The sequence below is a fragment of the Aulostomus chinensis genome, chromosome 24 (genome assembly GCF_037954235.1).
Source record: "Aulostomus chinensis isolate RoL2024-O1b breed Wild chromosome 24, RoL_Achi_v1.0, whole genome shotgun sequence".
Classification (NCBI taxonomy): domain Eukaryota; kingdom Metazoa; phylum Chordata; class Actinopteri; order Syngnathiformes; family Aulostomidae; genus Aulostomus; species Aulostomus chinensis.
In genome coordinates, this window is record NC_141343.1 from 13431876 (window position 1) to 13453525 (window position 21650).

At 44.3% G+C, this 21650-nt stretch overlaps 1 protein-coding gene across 3 annotated transcripts; it reads left to right on the forward strand.

Moving 5' to 3' along the window:
• LOC147238773 (uncharacterized) lies at nucleotides 1-20831 on the forward strand. 3 transcript variants are annotated; one of them, XM_086196906.1, is made up of 3 exons: nucleotides 1-268; nucleotides 12594-12646; nucleotides 19585-20831. In XM_086196906.1, the coding sequence occupies exons 2-3, from the start codon at nucleotides 12615-12617 to the stop codon at nucleotides 20366-20368; spliced, it is 816 nt and encodes a 271-aa protein (XP_086053032.1). In that variant the 5' UTR covers nucleotides 1-268; nucleotides 12594-12614; the 3' UTR covers nucleotides 20369-20831. The 3 variants fall into 3 exon arrangements, with proteins under 3 accessions (XP_086053032.1, XP_086053033.1, XP_086053034.1); XM_086196907.1 differs by having other exon boundaries at nucleotides 268-345; XM_086196908.1 differs by lacking the exon at nucleotides 1-268 and adding an exon at nucleotides 405-428.
• The last annotated feature ends 819 nt before the right edge of the window (nucleotides 20832-21650 follow it).

Sequence of the window (21650 nt, forward strand, 5' to 3'; positions counted from 1 at the left end):
CCAGGCTGACTACCTTCCCATCGGCAGAAGGCTATCCAGGCGGGGGACATGGGACCGTGGATTCACCGAGGAGGGGGGGGACTCACCACCACATCTCAACGCCGGGGAAGGAACTCACTCGCAGGCGAAGGAGAACATGTCGAACGGAGTCTATTTGTCCCTTCTAGCCAGTGAAGGACCGGAAGAGAAGCAACTTAGATGACAGCTGAAGTTCCCGAGCTTTTATGATCCCTAGGGCGAAGTGCCACACCTTCCAGTAGCGCAACAGGTGAGTCGAAACGTTAGTTACTGTTACCTCTGCGACACGCTCGCAATAAAACAACAACAACAAAAAACTCCTTCAAAGTAAGTTTCACGGTTGTAATTTTTTTTTTTTTTTTTTTTAAACGACGTGTATCAAAGTTTCGAGGGGGAACAGGTGGCGGCAGGTAAACCTCACGACAAAAATGTATCGTAAAATGGCGCCAGGTTAAATATCAATAATGTATGCTAATGTTTGTATCGTGTAGTCTAGCTAACCTTGACGTAGCAGAAAGTGGAGATGTCAGGTTTGGGTTAAGGTTAGCACCTGTAGTAGGTGGTTATGTAGTAACTAACTAGACTTACTTACTCCTTAGTTGATACATGCATTAAGTTATGTGTATAAATGCAGTATTTGAGTAAGATTTATCGATATCAGGAATCTAACCCAGCACTTAAAATGCTTCAATCAGCGTTTGCTCGCCATGTCTTTATTTCTCAATATGAATTATAGAAGTGAGTTGTTGTTTTTTTTTTAATTTTTTTAAATCCTCACATATTTGACACTTTCAAAGATGTAAAAGTTACGGAATTGACACGCAGCAGTTAGAATAAAAATTGAGTTTGTAATGAATCTAATGTCAGAGATGCAAAGTTGAAGTTGTAGTTTTTTTTTTTGTTTTTTTTTTACAATATTCAGATATTCACAATAGGTTTTGCATGTATGAACATTTTATGTTGACGCAGGTATACATTTACAAGTTTGACATTCGCGCTTGTGCTTACAGAAAAGTTAACGTGAGTTTGACTGATTTTTTTTGTCGTTGTTTTTATTTGTGTGTGTACTAAACCCATTGCTGACATCTGCTGTGATTCCCTCGTAAATATCAGTCGTCAGTGAATTCTCACTCCATAAAAATCGACAAAAATGAAGGAACTAGAACTCAAACGCAATCGGGTGACGCTGGATGGCGAAGATACTACTTCAACGAAATACTGTCTCCCTGGTTAGGAGATGTGCACGCCGGTGTTGTCAGTAAATCGCAGTATTTCTTTTTCTTGTTTTAACGTCATACAGATACTTCTAGGGACAGCAGCGTTCACGGCGCTGTGAGAAAAGTCAGTTTTGATTTCAAGCTGTCGGTTCATGACCTAACAAAAGTGCGTTTTGATACGAGGAGATAAGAACAGGATGACTTTGTTGGAGGAAAAAAAAACAGGAATCTGATAGTAATGTGAAGACCGTGATGATAATCATAATGATAAGAGAAAAAAAAGAGGCTGTCGAAATTAGAAAATGTGGGGAGAAAAAGGCCCTGCTGACACTTGACAATGGATGGGCTGTGTTAGTCGTGTGGCGCCCGTCCTTGACGATAGGAAACACACGGGGGCCTGGTACGTCGCGGTGGGTTTCACGACTGAACATTTCCAAGGCCCCCTGAACACACCGCCCCTGGGCAAGTGAGGTTAATGACTGAATGGAGGCTATTATTGCTGCTGCTGCTGGGGGGGGGGGGGGGGGGGGGAGCGGTCTTCTATCAGTTAACCAGAACTCGTGTACACGGCCTTGAGCTTTGTTTGCACATGTAACACGTGAACCCCGGGTCGCTCCAAACCCTCATCCACACTCCCGCTCCCTCTGCATCTGAGCCCAAACCTGCCAGGACAGCCACTTGTCTTGCACCGCGCCGCCGATGGCGTTGGTGTTCGCTTCTGCTCTGGGACGGTGTATTTCCTCAGGATGCTTCGCCGCGGTCGACTGAAGCCATTTTTCTCGCCTTTAGCGGCGGTACGGCACTCGGCTCCACCCGCGGGGCAGCTTATTAGACAAAACAAGCCGTTAAAAGCATGCGCAAACAGCGTCTGCCGGAGGTGGAGTTGGCTTTGCTGCGGGGCTGAACACCTGAAACAGGATCCAAACATGGAGCTCCTTGTTGTTGTTGACTTTGTTGAGTTCTTCCTCTAAAGTCCAGGATGTGGTGTTGTGTCGGTGATTAAAAAGCTTCATCATTTTGAAGGGAAGGAGCGAGGAAGAACCCTTGTTATTGGAGTCCCCGGCATCGTAAAAAGCCAGTAATATCACACAGCTGACCCTATAGCATTAAATATAGAATACATGCATCTACACACACACCCTCACACACAGGGGGCCTTGGATCGGTTCTTCGCATTTGCTTTTGTCAAGGCCCTCGGCTCCGGGGAGCACAAGTGTTCATTCTTCTTCTCTTTTTAATTTACCATTTGTTCCACAAGCAAAGATGCACGAACACAACATCAACATTCGTTGTAGATGGGAAACTTTAATTGCTCAGATACTCAGTTCACCCAACCTCTCTCTCTCTTTCTTTCTTGCTCTCAAACATGTTGACAACAGACCTGTTTTTGAATACCGTAATTAAAACTAATTAATTTCAAAAGCTGCGCAGATGGAAACGAGGTGCTCGTCTCCTCTCAGGACCGCGAGTGCAACATGACTGCTGTCACGGCCGTCAGTGCCAGCAGATCTGGGTCGCTTTATACACATCAGTCTTCCTTGATCGTAATCTTTAGTAACGGCAACAAATGAATAAAAAGTGCAGTAAATAGGATTTATGGGCTTTTCCCAATGTTACTTTTTCAAACCCTAAATGCTAATATTCCTTTAAAAAAAAGTAGTATATATGAAAAGGTACTATCACATAAATGTGTTTTTATAGCAGTCAGTTCAGCATTGGTAGGTGTCAGCTGTTGGCCAAATTAGTTGTAAAATATTTGCATATCAGATACCAGCAAAAGCAGTTCCTGTGGGTTCCTAACCCATAGGACCCACTTTCGTTCATGGCACTCAGCCCAGCACCACCAGCGTGGTGGATTCGACGTGCCCCTGTGCCAGGAAGTCCGTTCTTCCATCCGTTTCAAACAAGACACGCTCCGTGCCTCGGGGTTGAAATGCGTCCGCCGTTGAAATCGATTTTGCGATCTCAAAACAACAAAATTGGGGTGAACGCGCCACGAACCCACAGCCGCGCGCCAGTCACCACAGAGCGCTGAAATGGGGCCCACAGAAGTTGAATTTGTCAGTAAAAGATTGTTGAAATGAGCAATTTCCTCTACGGAGCAATCTTTGAGCTGGTCATTCCAGTTCCTCCATCACAAAGGCTTGTTCATTCATTTTAATTAATAGTTAAGGTGCTGTCAGGTCAGGCCGTTAACCCGGCACCGTTTCGAAAGGTCAGCAAATGAGATTCAATCACCAAACTAAAAATAACCCTGGAGAGATCAGTACAACCTCCTCTGGTGTGGTACCGACACCGTACAATTTCTAAATCGCCATTTCATACTTTCATGATGATTGGCCTTTTTTTTTTTTTTTTTTTAAGACCAAATGTCAACCTCTTTTTGGTTGGTACCAGCAGTTTGGAGACATAACCTCGTAATTGTAACCTTTATACTGTTTTTTTTTTTTTATTCTATTTGTGAGACAAAACTAAACGATGCCGAAACAGTCAGTCGCAAAACATCACCAAATGTCATACGTAGTATTTATAAGACATCTTAGACCAAATAGATCTGGTGGACGCTTAAGATCAAGAGGTTGGGGTTTTTGTCAACCCTTTCCTTGCTTCCTTTATATCATTCGGACTCCCTCCCGGCTCAGGCTCCTCGTAGGCGTGTTTACTCGCTGAAGTACAATCCGGAGCTTTTGGGGGGGGGGCAGGATCCATGGGAGAAAATGGCAGCGAGTCTGTTTGCAGTGCAAAACAGCGAGCGAGTGGGGAGGTGCTGTTAACAAGTGCTGGCTGCTGGATAGTAGAGTGGAGACAAGACTTGTTTTCTTCAGACTGCTGCCTTGGGCCATTTAAAAACGATGTTTGAACACACACACACACACACACACACACACACACACAGAGCCGCTCTTAGTTTCATGATATCTAAGATCAGCAGCGGTGTTTAAACTTTTCAGACCTCAGGCCGCAGTTATCCCCGCAGGTATGGCATGGACTTGTACTGGTAGGTGGCGTGTGATGGTGCACGGCAGACTGAGATCACCAATTAAATTACATACATTTGCAGAGGTTTTTTTTTTTTTTTTTTTTAAATAAACTGAAAATTTTCGTCCACGCTGTCGAGTTGCTGCTCTTTACCTCAGGTAATTACGTGTCCTGGAATGGCAAAAGGGCTGCCTTTTTTTTTCTTTTTCTTTTTTTTTTACTAACAGGTAGCGAAACATATTTTCCTTGATATTCCCAAATTACACCCATTTTTATGTTTGAGTTTTTATTTTAAATCGTGAAAGTGGTGCACAAACCGCCTGGTTGCTGCTTTTTACTTTCTTAATCCAAAAATGGTGTCAAATGTGGTGTGGAATTGCCAAAACGTTGCCCCGTTCCCTCGATGGAACTACCAGTTTCACCCCAGCCAGAGAGAGATAGAGTCTTAATTCTGGGAACTGCTGGGTCAGCTGATGAATGGAATATCTCTTCATTTGCCCCCCAAAATGGAATAACTGCCATTGATATAAAAGCAGGATCCAGTGGTGTGTAACCTCCTACGAACCCTCAGTGGGTCTTCCCTTAGCAGGGGCCAACCTTGCATAAACTGGTTGCCATGACAGTTCAGTGGATGTAGCTGCCTAATAGCGCCGTGGTTTATTCAAACCAGCCCACTCAAGGTCAGCTCATACAAATAGACATCAAACATTGACATTATTCCTTTTTTCACTCCATGAAATGAGTTTAACAGAATTTCTTTGTGCCAACTGTCATTGAAAAAGTCACTCCGATGAATCGTTCCTTTACAGGAAGTGTTATCAAGTGCCGAAGGTTATCGCACCGACTGTAAATGCAGGTTATTAAAAGCTGGAGAGGCGGGTAATACAGCATCGTTTCGGGTTGGTGAGGTTTTTTGTTTGTTTTTTTTTGGTCAGTACACCGACTTAAGAATACTGTGTTGACATTCCAGCAGGATTGTAAAAAGCTTCAGAGCTGATAAGAGGCATAAAGTAGCAGCTTTATCAAGTACTGCAGTTTTCTTTCGTAGGAGGGGGTCACAACAGAAGCTGATGACTACAAGGAAATCCTGTCAATAATTGGTTCATTTACAGTTAAACCCTGGCGCTACCTAAGTTCCCAAACAACCCTTGTTGTCAGAGTTGCAGCATCGGCTTCTTACATCGCCACTTCTCAAACCCAGATTTTTGTGGCACCTAAATTAAACATCGCTATTCAGATTCATTGTAAGGTTTCCACATCGGAGCACCTGAGGCTTCCAGCAGTCATTCACGTGTGGACAACACAAATTAAAATAATAATGATGACGTTGGAATGTGACACGCCAATGAAAGAATAATACGTTGCAACAAAGTTGCACTGTCAAACCTGTAATTACCTGAGCAGTGGGTCAAACACTGCTACGGGTTTAACCTTTAACGTAGCTGACACGCCTACATATTTTGACAGGAATTCCTGCCATATTTCCAACCACATTGTGTCTGGCATCATTTGAAAGTTCCAATTTCAAGGCAGCAGATGTGACGGAACAAGAAACGGACACTACAGGCCGTGAGGTGGATGTCAAACCAGTCGGCCCACTTTTCTGTCACCGCACCCTTCCCGTGTGTGGCCCACATGAAGATGGTCTCCCTTCGCAAATACACAGAAAAAACAAACTCTTGGGTGGGCAGGAGAAGGATTTGAATTCTGACTTTATAATAAATCACATGGCTTATATAAGCTGACCTTTTTTGGGAATCTGTCAGGTGATAGGAAGACTTAACAGCAAAGTCTTTCTTGTCTGTGAACGACTCAGCTCCTTTGTTGAAAAGTTCACAAGAGACCCCCCTAGGGGGAAACATTGGTATCAAAGCAACAGATTTGTATTTATTTCATGTCAGTGGACAAAAGAAGCAGGGTTTTAGTCTTCTTTTAGCGAGCGAGTATTCCTCAGGCTCTCTGTAATTTCTCCCATTCTGACTTCATGCATGCAGTGTACAGACCGTCAACTCAAACCCACAGTTGTAACCAAACGGTTGTGGATAGATTTCAGTCGTCTCAGGGCTCAACAAAAACAAGTGGTGTCAGATACACTCCCCTGAAGGGAGACGACTCAAGGACGTGACAGTGGGGCTTTGGGCTTTGTCCCGGTGTGAAAGGATGTTTATCTGTTTATTTATTTATTTGTGCATTTCACTGTTGCTTGTACTTTTTGTTCGATTGGCGTGGCTCTTCGCGACTATAACGTGATATACAGTCATGGAAAGTCAAGAGATCTGAATTGAGCTATTTCTAGCTGTTGAAGGGAGGAAGCCTGGATATTTTGGAGGAGTCATGGAAAGCTGTGGTTAGTTAACGTCAACTGAGAAAAAAAAAATAGTGATTGACTTTAATACATGTTTATGTTGTGTCAATCCGCATTGCCTGTGATTATTTTTATTTAAATGTTTGCTGGCAAATTTTGGCTCTGGATTTTTGACATGTACGTATTGTCCCTGATAATTTTCTTGAAAGATGTGGAAAAGTCATGAAAATGCGTCGGTTTCAACGTGAAACGAGGACCCGGTTGTGAGTACGGCTTGTTTGGTGTCACTATACTTTGGTCCAGTCTTTGAAAGTCTTACTGCACGTCCATTTCATGTTGAGGTTGGACGTGGTACTACAACCTCTCTCTTACAAAGTGGTATTATCGAGTACTGAAGTTTGGCACTGGTTTAATTGACAGCAGCTTTTGGCATGAAGCACACAATTTGTTCAGTGCCCTCAATAAAATAACGAATGAAGAGTTCAGCCCCATAAGCACTTTTTTGTTGTAGTCACTGGACTCTTGCTTTGAACATTTTCAATGACTGAAGCAGACTTGAGGCCTGTATTTTTGTGCTCCTCCCTTGAAAAGGATGTGTATTCGCATGCAGAAGATGCAACATCCAAACAACCCTTAATTGGGATTTGGTAATTGAAGCGGGGGGTGGGGGGGTGGGGGGGGCAATTTTGCAGCAACAGGCCTCAGCCACATTTGTAACGATAAAGGCAGTTGTCTGAACTGTCACAAGAAGAGCGTGAAGTTCCGGGAGGAGTGCCTACTACCCCTGGCTCATTTCCTGGGGGAAAGTGGAGTTTTCGGTTTTCATAACTTTGCTTTTCTTGCGAATATTGGAAGTTAATTAAGATTCAGTAGTGAGGGATTTGAGGCCTCAACTCTAATTTAAAAGCTGTTAGATATGTATCCAATTAAGAAAAGCAGTGTGCGTTTCCACTGATTGCAGAAGAGATGCAGTGACAAAGTGTGACCATCTTCCATCCACCAAGGAGTTACAGTAGCTACTAATTTAGCCATTATTGCAAAGAGTAGGACTCACTTATCAACAGGGTTGTCCACTCCCGTAATGAAAAGCAGCATTTCGTCCCACTATGAAACGAAACTCTCTGCCTACACCCTCTAACACCTGTTTTCCAACAAAACTGAAAACACAAAATCAATTTCAGCAGGACACTTTCCAGAGGAAGCCTTATTCTTAAGCCTTATCTTCCCTGGTGAAATTCTCCACCCGCAGCAATCCTTCAAAAGTGGTCCTGACTGCCAATGCGATGGGAGTCCCCTGGATTTCAATCCAGTCCCCATTTAGGGGACACTCTGCAGCAATCTCACTTTTATTGGACTCGTTGCTGTGAGATGAAATGTTTCAATTTCCTGTGAAGAAAAACCAGAAAGCCAGGCTGAACTCGGAGCACTGAAATATCTCTGCCCTTCAGTAATCGCCCCACGATCCTCCCTCAGATCTGGGAAAAACAGGAGCAATAGATGGTATTTTGAAAGTGTCAGAGAGCCAAAAATACAACCAGCCGACACTGACCAGTATCTGAATGAATTATCAGTACACGCAGAGATGGAATGCTTGACCTCATTATGACTCTTGAGAGGTCATTGGGATGTTTTTGATGTAAATCTGAGCCAGCTCATGTCGGCTTCTGTCAAATTTGAGGGTAGCATTCAAAACAGAGAAAAATAAGTTGACGTAGTGAAGGATTTGTAGCCGAGAAGAGGCCGTGTGTTTTATACCCTGCAGTCCACTCTGAGAGCGCATACCTCAACCAAGGCTGCTACATTGAAACAGAATTTGAATATTTTCATTGTCAAATACACCTGTTTTTCCTCTTCCTTTCAGCTTCTGTGGTATTCTGTCAAAAGCAATTGAGTATTTAAAGGATAGACAAATACTATGAATTGATCTTTCACGTGGAGTTTCTGGTAGTTTTATGTAGCAGGGCCTTTTTTGCTTGGGGGGCTGCTGCTTCAAGCTAAGGTGGCACTGTGTCATCCTCTCCTGCAGGACTAGTTCCCGTCTGACTGTCAGCTGTTTCTGTTGACCACCAGCAGAGTGGTTTGCCAGAGGCAGGTCACACCACAAGTACGTTGTCAGCACTCAGTCAACACGGGGACAGTTTTTGCCTTGCAAATTTGTAACTTAACTCCATTCCGATTCAACCCCACATTTTCCGACTCGGTCAGCCTTTTGATAAGGGCTGGATGTGAGATGGCAGCCATAAAACACGGAGATATTACCAACCAGTGATAACTGTCAAGGACTGACTTGGAAAATGTCTGAGCCACGTAAGTGAAGTGAGCAGATTAATAATGGCATGTTATTCAGCCAGGGAAACCACACTTTCATGCTGTTGGTTTTCAGAATCGATTCATTTGTCAGACTTGTTTTCACATCTTGAAAAAGTATCATGGACTTTGTTTTCCTGCTCTTCTGAAGCTTGTCAGACACCCATGAATTAAGAAAACAGAAGGACCATCATGAGATTAACTTGAGGGCTGAATATTCTTTGGTAGATAATCTTTTTCTGGCTGGAATCGGTTCACGCTCAGTCCGTCTGTTGTTCTTCCTCTTCATTGTGTGAAGAAACGTGTATCAACATTACATGAATAGAGTAGTCATGAAAATTAATTAAACTTAACATTTTAATGTCAATTACCCACCAATATTTTCAAAATAATTCTATTTTTCTGTATATTAACAGTTGCAATACTCCGTTTGTTGGGTGACTCCAAGGCAGTTATGTGAGCTCATTAAATTTGATTGCTTTTGAGATTGCTCGAGTCGTGACTTTGTTTCAAATAGTGTCTAATCATTTGTCCCCCTCCAGTTCCTTTAAACTGTCTTTATCTGAAAACCATCACTGGAGTGAAAACATGGTGCCAGCAAGGAACCGTAATCATAGCATTTTGTCGGACAAAGCTACGTCAGAGGGTTTAGGACCCTTCGTTACGGCAAATAACTTTGCGGATGTATTTAGCAGAGAAGGCTCTGAGCTTTTGGAGCCTCCCGAATCCAAACTGCCTGCAAGACTCTGAAGCAAGCACATTAAAAGAGCCCCGAGGGTGTAGAGAGCAGAAAGCATTACATCTCACCGAGATATGGAATATACAGCAAGACGACAGGAGGGGAGAGCTGGTGGCAGAAATCAGCATATCGACTGGAGCTGCACGAGCGATCAGAGGATTAAGAGTTAGAGCTTGTCCGATGATTATTGACCTGCTCGAATGTGACGAGTAATTGTAAAAGTCAGCTCATAGTGACTTCAGCTCTGCTCGCTTGAATAAGGTGCTCCGTTAATGAGATAGTTTCCGATGTCCTCTGGGAAATTAGGTCCTCTCTTGCTCCCCTTGTGGAAGATAATGCACACTTCAGCAGGGTGGCTGCTTATCAGTGCGACAGTGTGTGAAGCAGGGTCCTTTGTTTAAAGTGCAGCCTGTTGAACCTCGCTACCTCTCTGCCTCTCGATTCAGCCACTGAATAGCACTTGGTATTACATCCCCTCGTGGCTTTGTTCGTGCGTAAATGTGGAAGTGGAGACGAAGGGGTCACAGGATTGTTTCAGTCAAGTTCCAGGTTTTATGACAACGACAGAGAATTCGGGGGAACTTAGAGCAAAAAGGGTGCTTCGTTCTTTAGCAACCAGTGAAATTGATATTGTAAGTTTTCATTTGAGTCAAGTAGGGGCATCCCTCGTCCAGTTTCCAAATTATTGAAAATTTCAAATCAGTTCAAAGGGACATTCTTATTATGTCCTGTTGTTGAAAAATAAAAGGTTATTATGACGGCGCGAACTGGAAAAATGAGGTGTCCGACTTGGTTGTGCCGCATTGCGCTTCTTCTGCTTGCTTGTTTAGAGTTTACTGACAGTTACTGACAGTTTACTGACCCAAAAAAGGTGTCTGGGTATTTTAAAACTAGCTCAGGTCTACTGAGGTGTGATCATTAGAATAACTTATAGATATTCTGAAAAAGCAATTTGAAACTTGGCTTTTTTAATTTTCCAGATAACCATCTAGACTTTTCCAGTTTAGATTTCTGAGTGTACGTGAGTACAGCCTCAGGGTTTTGCTGCACAGGGTCATGTAGATTTTAGAGCCGGTCCCTTGCTTTTACAGTCGATGGTCAAAGCTTCACAAAGGGAGGACATGTTTGTTGTTGTTGATTCCTGAGTGTGAACACTTGATAGGGCAACATGAGAACAATTTCTCAGAGCCATCATGCCAGATATTTAATTTCATTTCTATTTTGGTGCAAGCATTTACGGGCCTATGCGGCTGATCGCCTTCCAAGATGTTCTAACACTTTTCTACTCCCACCTCTGGCTCAGGACTAGAATTAATGTCAGGACGTGGCAACTTTCCTGTAGGGGGATCATAAGATGTCTTGGGATAGCCAAGTCGTGCTTTGTTGCATGTGCAGGAATAATATACCCTTTCATGCAAAAAAATGTGACCTGACCATGCTGGTCTTGTTTACAGGATTAGATTGACAGTCTTCTACGTCATCCAGCACCACTGTTTGCTTTTTCAAAGTGACTGCAAGCACAAGGAGAACGTCAAGAGCCTACTCTCTGGTCCCACATGCATTTGTCAAATCGATCCCCCGAGGCAAAGCCCACCTAGACTTCTTAGCTTGTTCCCACAAGGTCCTTGCACAAAGATGTATGAAATCCCAACGCAAAAGCAAAGCCTCTTACATCATAGTTGCCTGGCCTTACTGCGTCTTGAGAATGTACAAGACTTGTGTATGCAAATGAGGTAAGAAAACTAATGATAGTTGCACCGTGTTCCTGAAAGGATTAGGCTGGAAGTACTCTATATATATATCTTTTGTCAACACATTCCATGGTAAGACCAACAAGAAAAAGATCCAATAACTACAAATGATTGTGTGTGGAGTTAAAGCTCCCTCCAAATCTCATTAATGCTTTCATGTGTTAGAGAACGAGAGCCTGATTGCATAGCCAAATTCAGTAAGCGGAGCATTGAAGGCAGGAGATTGCAGTTCTGTTACAACTGCATCCAAAAAAATATTCTCCCGTTCCCTAATCCTCACCATTTTCAATTGGTATTCTTTCCCTGCAACATTGATAAAATCAGATCAGGCTGATTAAAGAACGGTCATACGCTCTCAAATGACCACTCAGGACATAAAATCGATGTACTACAAAACTAAAAGTGAACAAACATCATTTTGTGATGAATTATCCACAGTTTTATTTTTAATTTCAATCTTCACTCATGGTTAGAAAAGGGTAATGCTTTACATTTCAACATTTCCAGGAGAAGCCTAAGGGTCGGAGTGGAGAGGATAGAGTGTGTACACAACACTGTGTTCTGAGTTCATACTCTGCTGTTGATGTGTGCCTGGCATGTGAGGCAAAGCCACAGAATTGTGCTAGTTTGGCCTGGTTATGACATCTGCCCGCAAGTTGTGCTGTTCAAGGGTCATACTTTAGGCAAAAGTAAAGGGCCAGAAAGTCAAGTTTCATATGAGACTCATTTTGTTCAGCAGGCACACAGCCTTTTGTCCTGCAAAAAGATACTGTGTCCTCTCCCTCTGTCGTTTCCTCCAACAAACTCATTCAGTGATTAATAATTTATCCAGGCGATGAAATGCCAAATCCTAGAGGGAAAAGATCACTCCTATCCTGGACATGGATACAAAGTCGACAACACCCTCGCAGACGTGCTTCCATCAGCTTAGAGGGCACCCTAACCTTAACCTAACCTCACCTGAAGAAGAATTCACCCAAAAAGGTGGCGAGTCCCCACGATGTAACGGATTAAGCAGATTGATGTCTCGGCTACATGAGGAATACCTGGTGCCTCAGCAGTGACAGATAGCAATAACAGCTTTATCTGTGCTTCAGGCAGGAAGAGTTTTCGTCCTTGTAACGAAACTGAGTTGAGACGAAGGGCAAAGCATAACTTAACAATAATGTTGAATTTTCTACAGAGCCCCCCCCCCCATGATATATCCGTGTTTATTTTAAAAGATGTGATGTTTTGAATGTGTGTAAAGCTTAACCGTTTTCTTCTGGTCCATCCAGCTCCACGACACAGCTGGCCAAATGGGGTGCCGATGCTGCCGGATGATAAAAAGGTGAGAAGAGCTTGTTTATCCGAAGACGTTAAGTCCCCTCTTTGTTTTGTGCCGTGTTTTATGTCGCTCCTGTTCAAACCGTCTAATGAGGACTGTCATTCTGTCTTGCAAACTCCTCTTTCTACAGTGTTTCCTCCGGAACTCTTTTGATCTGCAGGGGTAAAGAGCTAAATGGCAATCTAAAACCACAGCCTAGACAGTAACATGATGTACCTACCGCTTTGACAGCACAGGCCAAGTGTTGCCTTAGAACCAAGTCCCGTAGAGGAACGCTAACATTACGTCACAAGCGCTCTTTATTTGTATTAAAGCCTCAAGAACTCCTTTACTGTCACAGCTCCATCCTAGGACAGCACTTAACTCTGAAAGTTACTCTTCCAGGCACGTCCAAGGTCATTCCTCATCCTCTTGGCCTCACGGATCAAATTTCATGGTAATCCGTCCAACTGTTGTTGAGATATTCAAGAATTAAACAGAAGGACGAGTATGTCTACTCCTAAGGCTCTTAAGGAAAACAACAAAACTTAAGGGATTCGGGTGATAATGATACAGTACAAGATGGGTAGAAGACTAAAGACCTACGGCATCTTGAGTGGGTGGGAAGCAGAATATAACAGTCAGATAAGACAAAGGTTAAATGTAAATGAGGCGCCTCCTGAAGAAAGTTTGTCTGTTTTTAAAATGATTCTCTCAGTTCAAATCGACCGTATAATCTTGCCCAAGAGCCTGAATCAGAAATATAATCGTTAGGTAAAATAATACATTTGTTTACCGTGAAATCAATGCTTTGTCATTTGTTTGTTTATATTCTCGGAAAACCGTTTGGTTCTTGACTTTCAAACCAAAATCAGAGGTGCCAAAACTTCTCAGAACCGAATAATCGAAACCACGTTCCCAATAATTCTGCCAACTGCCAACTGTGGATAGGTGACGTAAGAGGAAATGCCCATTAGTTATATTTCCCTGAGCTGGTCTGGAGCAAACAAAATAGACTCTATATGGCGCCAGAAGATGGCGGTACAGGCAACGTTCGCATGGCTGCAACAACAGCAGCAGAGGGCAGTCTACCAGAGAACAATTGAGGTCTTGAGGAATTGCCGTCAGTTGGGCTACCTCCAGATGTTCTTCAGCACCAGCTCGTACCGCACGTGCTGCATGCCGTCCAGAGACTGGCCAAATATGGGAATGTCCATGCTGGGGCCCATTTCAGAAACAGCTGGTCAGTCCCAGTAGCTACAGATTTGACCTTTTTCTTTTGTGAAATTCAGGAACCTTTCTTAATATCTTTTTCTAATGTGATACTTTAAAAATAAAATGGTCAGTGTCTAAGTCCTCTTCAGCTGAGAAAGTAATCAGACTTTATGGAGGAACCGACCTGAATGCATCACCTCAACTTCGTCCCTGATTTGAAGTGGCTCTAAATGGTGCTTGAATGCACCGTGCTTTGGAGCGACTTTACCTTTGTTGGCTTTATCTCCATCTTTTGTTATTCTGTTAAACCTCTGAGCATTGTGTTAAAGTCCAGTCCAGCTCCGCAGTAACAACGTCTCACTGTAGATTTCCTTATCTGCGGGTCCACACTGCTAAGTCAAATGTTTCCTCGCCACATAATGATTTCTTGTCTTGTTTCATGCAGATAGTGAGAGGTCCATTTATAATACGTCTGCACTCTAAACCTCACGTGGGCTCTTTGTACAAACTCTGAGTCAATATGCCAATAGCTGTCACCCTTGGTTACTGTATTTCTCTGCCCAACTGTCTGTTCATTAAAAGTCCACAAGGCTCCGTCGTCAAGGCTCGACATGAGCTGGACGAAGAGCAGACACGACTTTGCGGGGAAACGAGATTTTGATTGGAGATTAATGAAAGGGCACGCTGTGATTCGCATTCCAGGCTCATAATCCCCCACTCCCACCCCTTCCACGCTTTCCCATGTCAAAGACACATGTGAGTGCTTGTGACACACACATACACACACACCTCCCTAATTATCTGGGGGTGTCACATTTCTGGGCTTAGCCATGTTTGGCAGCTTGGGCCTGTAGGTTACTGGGTCAATAATGCAGCTTCAGTGTCGTCACTCTGACATTCACACAATCCCAACAACCTTTCAAGAAACCTTCCACACTGGCTGGGATGTAATCTAGAGTCGTAATCCTGCGCAGATGCAGTTTTATGTGGGAGGTGGACTCGGTGTAAAATGTGTTGATGTCAGCCCAGGGTAAGAGGAGACTCTGGGAAGATAGGAAGTCTAAAAATTCCCCCAAATTCCAGCAGCGAAAGACTTTGAGAGACACTTGAACCAATTTAGTTTGGATGTGTTATGTGAAAGACATTAAGTCACCACGGCCAAATAAAAGTCCCATTTCTGAGGGTACAACCCTGTATTTGAGGCGTGGGATATCTCTCCATGTTGTATTCAGGTTGAATTGATAAACAAATCTTTCACCTACTTTTCCTTCCATCTGTTACATTTTTGGCTCCAATAATTCATGTAATGTTGTTAGTCGAGCTGAAAAAAAAATTGAATCCATTGGGAAGAAACGCACACAGGATACATTTAGTTAATGATTAACCTGTAATATTGTTGAATATTATCAAAGAGCAAAAATTCCTCCCGGTTCTAGAATTTTACACGTTAAAAAAAAAAAAAAAATCTGCAAAAGTAAAAATGCATTTTAGTTGTTGGGGAAATCACGAAGGAGACGTTTTTACTTTTTGTAACGTCTGGAACTAAATGACCAGTCCCCCGTTTGAAAGCTTAATCAGAAATAAAGACTTTTTTTTGTGTTTAATTACAGCTTAATAGCACATTTTTACACCATAGCTACTTGGGCTTGGTAGAAGTTTTAATCCAGTTGCAGGACAATTTGCTTGCAATTCATTAAAAAAAAAAAAAAAAAAGAAACGGTCTGGACGTTTATCAGGAGGCCGATGATATTGTTGCCATTAAATCTTTAGGCTGAGTTGCTCCCTACTTTATAACACCGCAGACACAATCAGCTGAAATCTTTGAGCACAAGAGGGGCCGTGGCATTTTATAACCTTAGGCTGATACCTCGGGTAGAAGTGTCTCCCACACACCAACTATTTAACGATCAAGTCCCTCAAGTCGGGGGAATCCTGATTGAAAGCAGGAACTCCCCAGAACCCACAGCTCAAATGCAAAACGACTTATTTGGTAATAAAATCGGGGCTAAACACAGGGAAGACAGATGATTTGCATCCGCTGGTTTTTTCCCCCTCTCCATTGCTTAAAAACAGTGTGCATACAATGTAGGCGATGTGTGTAGACTTGCAGCCATTATTCAATTAATTGGAAGAACATTAATCACCCTTAATTCTGATAATTGATCAGTCTTTCTAGGGAGAAAAAAGGTCAAATATTTGCTGCTCTCACGTTCATAATTATGCTCCATCCATCCATTTTCCACCTCTTATCCTGTTAAGGGTCGTGGGAGGGGGGGGGTGGAGCCTATCCCATCCCAGCAGCCTTCAGGTGAGAGGCGGGTTCCCTCTAGACAGGTCACCAGTCCATCGCAGGGCCAACACATAGAGACAGACAACCATTCACACTCACAGTCACACCTACAGTCAATTTAGAGTATCAATCAGCCTTGTCCACTCTTGATGTCTTTGGACTGTGGAGGAAGCTGGAGTACCAGAGAGAACCCAGCAGGAACAGGGAGAACATGCAGACTCACACAGAAAGATCCTGTGATGGAGCCGGGACTGGAACCTGGAACCTTCTTGCTGGGGGGCCACAGTGCTGACCACTGCTCCACCGTGCAGCCATCTATTTTTGTCATTTGTGACAAAGATTTCAATCTACAAAATTGAGATGAGCTCTTCATTGTTTCCATGTCCTGGATATAATATTTTTTTAATAATTATTATAATTGATTGTGAAAATAATCAGGAGATGAAGCAGTGATGAAATTAATTTCTAGTTGCTGCCCGAGATGTGGACTGTCACCAAGGAGATAGACAATTATGGGCGGAGCCTCTTTCAGCTTTATGAATTCTTTACCAAAACATCTTTTGTATTTTGCCATGTTTTTTTTTGTTTTTTTTTTAAGCCAGTCTCTGATTTCACCTTGGAGGTGGACGCAGTGCTGCACAGGAGCGAGAGAAATGGAAATCTTCTCACAGCCTTCTGTTGTGGAGGGAGTTCGAGGGGAGAGTAAAGGGTGAGAATGAGAGAGATGCTGAAGGCAGAGGGGGAGGACATGACTATAAATGCGTGGACAGGTGATGTCTGTGTGTCTGCTTACTTGAATATTTAAGACGATTAGAAGTGCTCCTCTGAGTTGTCAGGACTTGCTCAGCGGGGTTGCTCGTAAACCTAAAACAGGGAGACGAGGAAGCAGGAGTGAGGCGATGGATGGAAAAGCTCGAGGGAAGGCGCTGAAATCAAGGAGAAGTCAAGTGCAAAAGGGTAGTAAATTAGAAAGTTGAAACTATATTAGAGTGAAGGAGCAGCGGAGAGGAAGAGGAGGGGTTGTGTGGCGGGGAAGAGGCACCTGGAGAGCTGAAAGATGGAAGAGCACTGCAGGCAAGATGAAGGAGAAAACAAATGGAAGGAAGAGGAGATGGGTGTGAAAACCAGGAGGCTGGAGCGGCGGGTGATGTCTGACAACCTGTTACACAAAATAAAGCCCCCCTGCCAGCACACTAATACCTGCCAAGGTGTGTGTGTGTGTGTGTGTGTGTGTGTGTCTGTGTGTGTGTCTGTGTGCCCGTGAGTGTGTGAGAGAGAGACGATACTGTTGTAAGAAAATCCACCAAAATAGAAGCTGGGGTTACACCCTGTGAGGTGTAGAGATTAATCGAGCATTAATTTGTGTCGGACCTTCATAGACAACGAGGAGGTTTGAGGACAACATTGACAGCTCTCTGGCAGATCAGACGCGCTTTCTAGTTCAGGCAATAAAAGGCTCATGTCACGCCAGAGGAAGGGTAAGATGGAAGGCGTCTTGCATCTTCGACAGTCATCGTCATGACGGGCTCAGTATTTCCAAGCATCTGTAAACAACCTGGGACTGTAGGCCCCCCTGACATGAACCATTGTGAGAGCTCAGGGTGCCTTGAAGAGAAAGGTCCTCTGATCTGGCACAAACGCCCACTGGGATTAGAGGACGATCGAAGAAGGTTTTGGTGGTCAAAGGTCACTGTCGCCTCATGGCCATTTTCAAATTCGGCACCAATGTCCCCTTGGATTTTGAAGGTCAAGGTCGCTGTCACCTCGTCTCTGTGTGGCCTCTCAGGAACGTCTTTGGGGAAATTCCTCCAAAATTGGCACAAGTGTCCGCTGGGATTTGAGGATGGCCTGAAAAGATTTCGGTCAAAGTCATTGGTCCCATTTGTGAACTTGATATCTCAGGAACACCTTGGAAGAAGTTCCCCTAATTTGGCACAAATTTCCACTGGGACTCAGGCCTGGACCTCACGTATGTGGGTATTTTTTTTTTTTTTTAATTGGATATTTTCTTCCTCATTTAAAAACAAAAACAAAAACAAAACAAAACTGTCCACACGAACAGCCCAAACTGAATACGATCGCCTTTAAAGCCTGCCATGCCATGCCAGGCCAGATGGTGGCGATAAGCAAAATATACATCCGTAGAAGAAGAATGTTAGGAGCATGCACAGTCAGTTGCAACAGTGGCAGCGACTCAAAACAGAAAGACACGCCTGGGACTGTTGAGTAATATCGTACCTTTGCATGCCGGTGAAGTGCGGCTGATGTCACAACGTTAAGTTGTCACGTAGAGCTGAAATGAGGCCGAGAAATGCAAAGCACACACAAATAACCCGGGGCAAGTCCGCCATTGTTGGCACGTCCCGTTTTGCTTTGTCGCGCTTTTGTAAACGGCTTGATGTCATCGCATCAACACCGGCTCCGTTCAACACAACCTGGAGGATCCACTCAATCGGGTATTTTTTTATCTCCACTTTTGTAGCCGTTTTAAAAAAAAACCTCCATTTAAGTGGATGAACGTGCTGTGTTTGTGTGGCTGAGAGGCCCAATCAGACAGTAAAATGCGCGTCGAGAAAAATACCGTATTCCTGTAGTCCAGGCCGCAAGGATGAGTCCGAGAGGTCGTCGTGGTCGAAAGGTCAAGGTCACTGTCAACTGATGTGAACGTGATATTTCAGGAAAGCTTTGAAGAGATTCACTCCGTTCAGGTGTTTTTATGGTCAAACGTCAAGTCAAGACAGGACCATGCACGTTTTCATTTTCCCTCGAAGAAATGAGCTGTCTTTGATTGCTGGATACAGAAGCAGAACTTTTATCCAACCCCCCACACATGAGAACGTCGCCCGTGTGTGCACATAAAATCCAGGTGAAAATTTCTTGGGAGAGATTGAGGCCTCACCTCAGTAAACTGGCTGTGATTCATAGACGGAGATGCTGCTGTTTTTTTCAAATCGTGGAGTAACGGAAGAAATGACGGACGATTTGGAGTCGTAATGCAAACATCAGTGTTTCTGTCGGCTCCTGTTTTCATCCTCGGCGCTTCACGCTCTCCTCTTGAAGTTAGCAACACAAACAAAACAACATGTGAGAGGGAAAGTCGGTCTTTTTACAGTCTGAACATGACAGAGTACATCTCCCCTGTCGTCCCTCCAGCAGCCCTCCGCATAATATATCTGACAGTTTCATGACCGCGGCGAAGGCGAGATGCAGTCTGTGAAGCGCATGCCAAGATCGATGCATCAACTGCACCGGAGTCCTGTCGGGAGTTTTTATTGATTCAGGGTCTGACTCCTGGAGCCCTGTTAGAAATACTCCTCGCTGGTCTCCTTTTGGAGGCATAAATTAGGGGTCCATCTTTGTGTGGGAGGTGTCTTGTCGAAAGGGAGACGTTGTATGTCTCTCTCTGACTTTTTGACAAAAGGTTCCATCGTCCACTAATCATGTTTGTCTCTCACAGCTACATCTATGACCCCTCTGTGGCGGTGGACGGTAGGAAGCCCGACACCGCGGGCAGTTCCTTCTATCAGCCCCACCATCTTCCTGGAAGACACCCAAGCGACATCCACCACATGGGGCACAACAGTGAGAAGCAGGGTATCCAGAACCTGGGCTACAGCAAATCCACTGACAGCAGCTTCAGGCTAGAAGTGGACAACAACCACGTCAACCACACGCTGCACGCCGCTCCGTCCCCCGTGAAGGAACTGCACCGTCAGGCCAGCGTGCCTCCTGCTGGCGGAGGGCTGTACATTATCCAGCCTGATGCTCGGGGGCCGCAATGGGGGCAGGAAAGAAGCCCGAGCCAAGTGCCGGTGTACCCCAACATACAGGAGTACGAGAACCCAAAAAGCTACTGGGAGCAGGGACACAGAGGGACAGGTAACAGGTGGGAAACCTCCAACACTAACTGCTCAACTACCAACGGAAGCTTGTCTGCAGACGAGATCGACGAGGGTGTGGGAGGGACGCCGGAGTACCCCTGCGACACCGGTGACGAGGGGAGTGTCCTGTCTGTGGACATCCACACCAGCACCACCAGCCTGTCGTCGTCCGACACCAGAGACGAACTCAGGTTGCCAAAGACTTCGGACGTTTCCACGGTGGAGAGCGGGATCTGTGTGGCAAAGAGCGAGGACGAAGAGGAGGTGAAGAAAGAGGAGGTACGGAGCATCACGGACTCGATGGTGGAGGAGGCGCTCGCCGCTCTGGAGGCCGCCACCGCTGGCGAAGATTTCGAGTGACAACTTGTAGAAACTCAGACTTGAATGCGAACGGTCATAAACCACGAAGAGGCACCGTTCCTTTATTGAAGAACACGGACAAATGAAGGAAACTGTTTACAAGAAGAATGCAGAACTCTGAACTTCTTGGGTACTTCTTTAAGACGGCCTCATAAAAGAGGGTTAGCACGAAGCCACTAATGAAGAGACATGTCGACTGTGAACGCCACCTGCACTCCGCAGTCCTTTAACGCCGACTCTTAGCTTTAGCACATGTTGCTATGCTAAACGTTAGCTTATTCTTGCCATAGTTTGCCGACCCATCACAGATCAGTCAAAAGAAGAAGGGTCATGGCTTTATTTTTTTATATGCTACACCCATGTTTTTGTTCTAACATGTCACTTGTGTTATTTATAATATCTCCACTAGAATCGTCTTTGATTTACTGTGAGTTGAAACAGCAGGAGGGGGGGGGGGGGGGGGGGGGGGCAGAGGAGGTGCGAGGAGGCGCTTCCACCAGAGTGTCAGCATGAATTTCATCAAGATGACACTGAATTAATGTTTTTTTTATCGACTTGGAAATTGGAGAAAATGAGTTTACACTCTCGTCATTGTCACCAGTCACACGAGAGCTCGGCACTTGTGACTTGGAAAAGATCGTTTCAATGCACAGTTGTTAGAAAGAAGGCCTTTTGTCACACGATGGCAATCAAGACGAAGGACCAAACGGGAATAGTCCCCGTTACTTTTAATTGGTTCCACCTTTAGTCCCTTGCAGATTTGCTGCATGGGTAAATTAACCCCCCCCCCCCCCCCCCGTCATGATCTTTCTCTTTGTAATTATTATTTTATAGGTCAGACTTCATGTTTCTAGACTGGCCTGTGATGATGGGTCACTACGTGTCCGACTGAGGCCGAACGTGTGAGGAACAGAAGCTCTCTGGAGAGTCGAGGCTTTGAAAAAAAGAAGAAGAAGCTGTTTTCTTAATGAAGTTTTGAGTTTTTTTTCACCGCAACTCCACTTTACAGTCACTCGTTTGCCTGCCAAATCATTTCTACTTGGTATATTTGTATTCTGAAATTCATTAAAGAATATACGTATGAAACATGGCAAGTGTGAGGTCGTACTGCCCGTGTGTGTGTGTGCTCCCTTCAGGGTTGCTTACAGGAGAATGCCTGGAAAAGAATTTGACCCTCTGTAGGACTTCATTCCAATGTTCAACAAGGAGCAAAACCCTGCATGTTACCTCTGGGTAGTTATGCTAGGCGCTGTTAGCTACCTTTTAGAGTGAATGTTTTGGT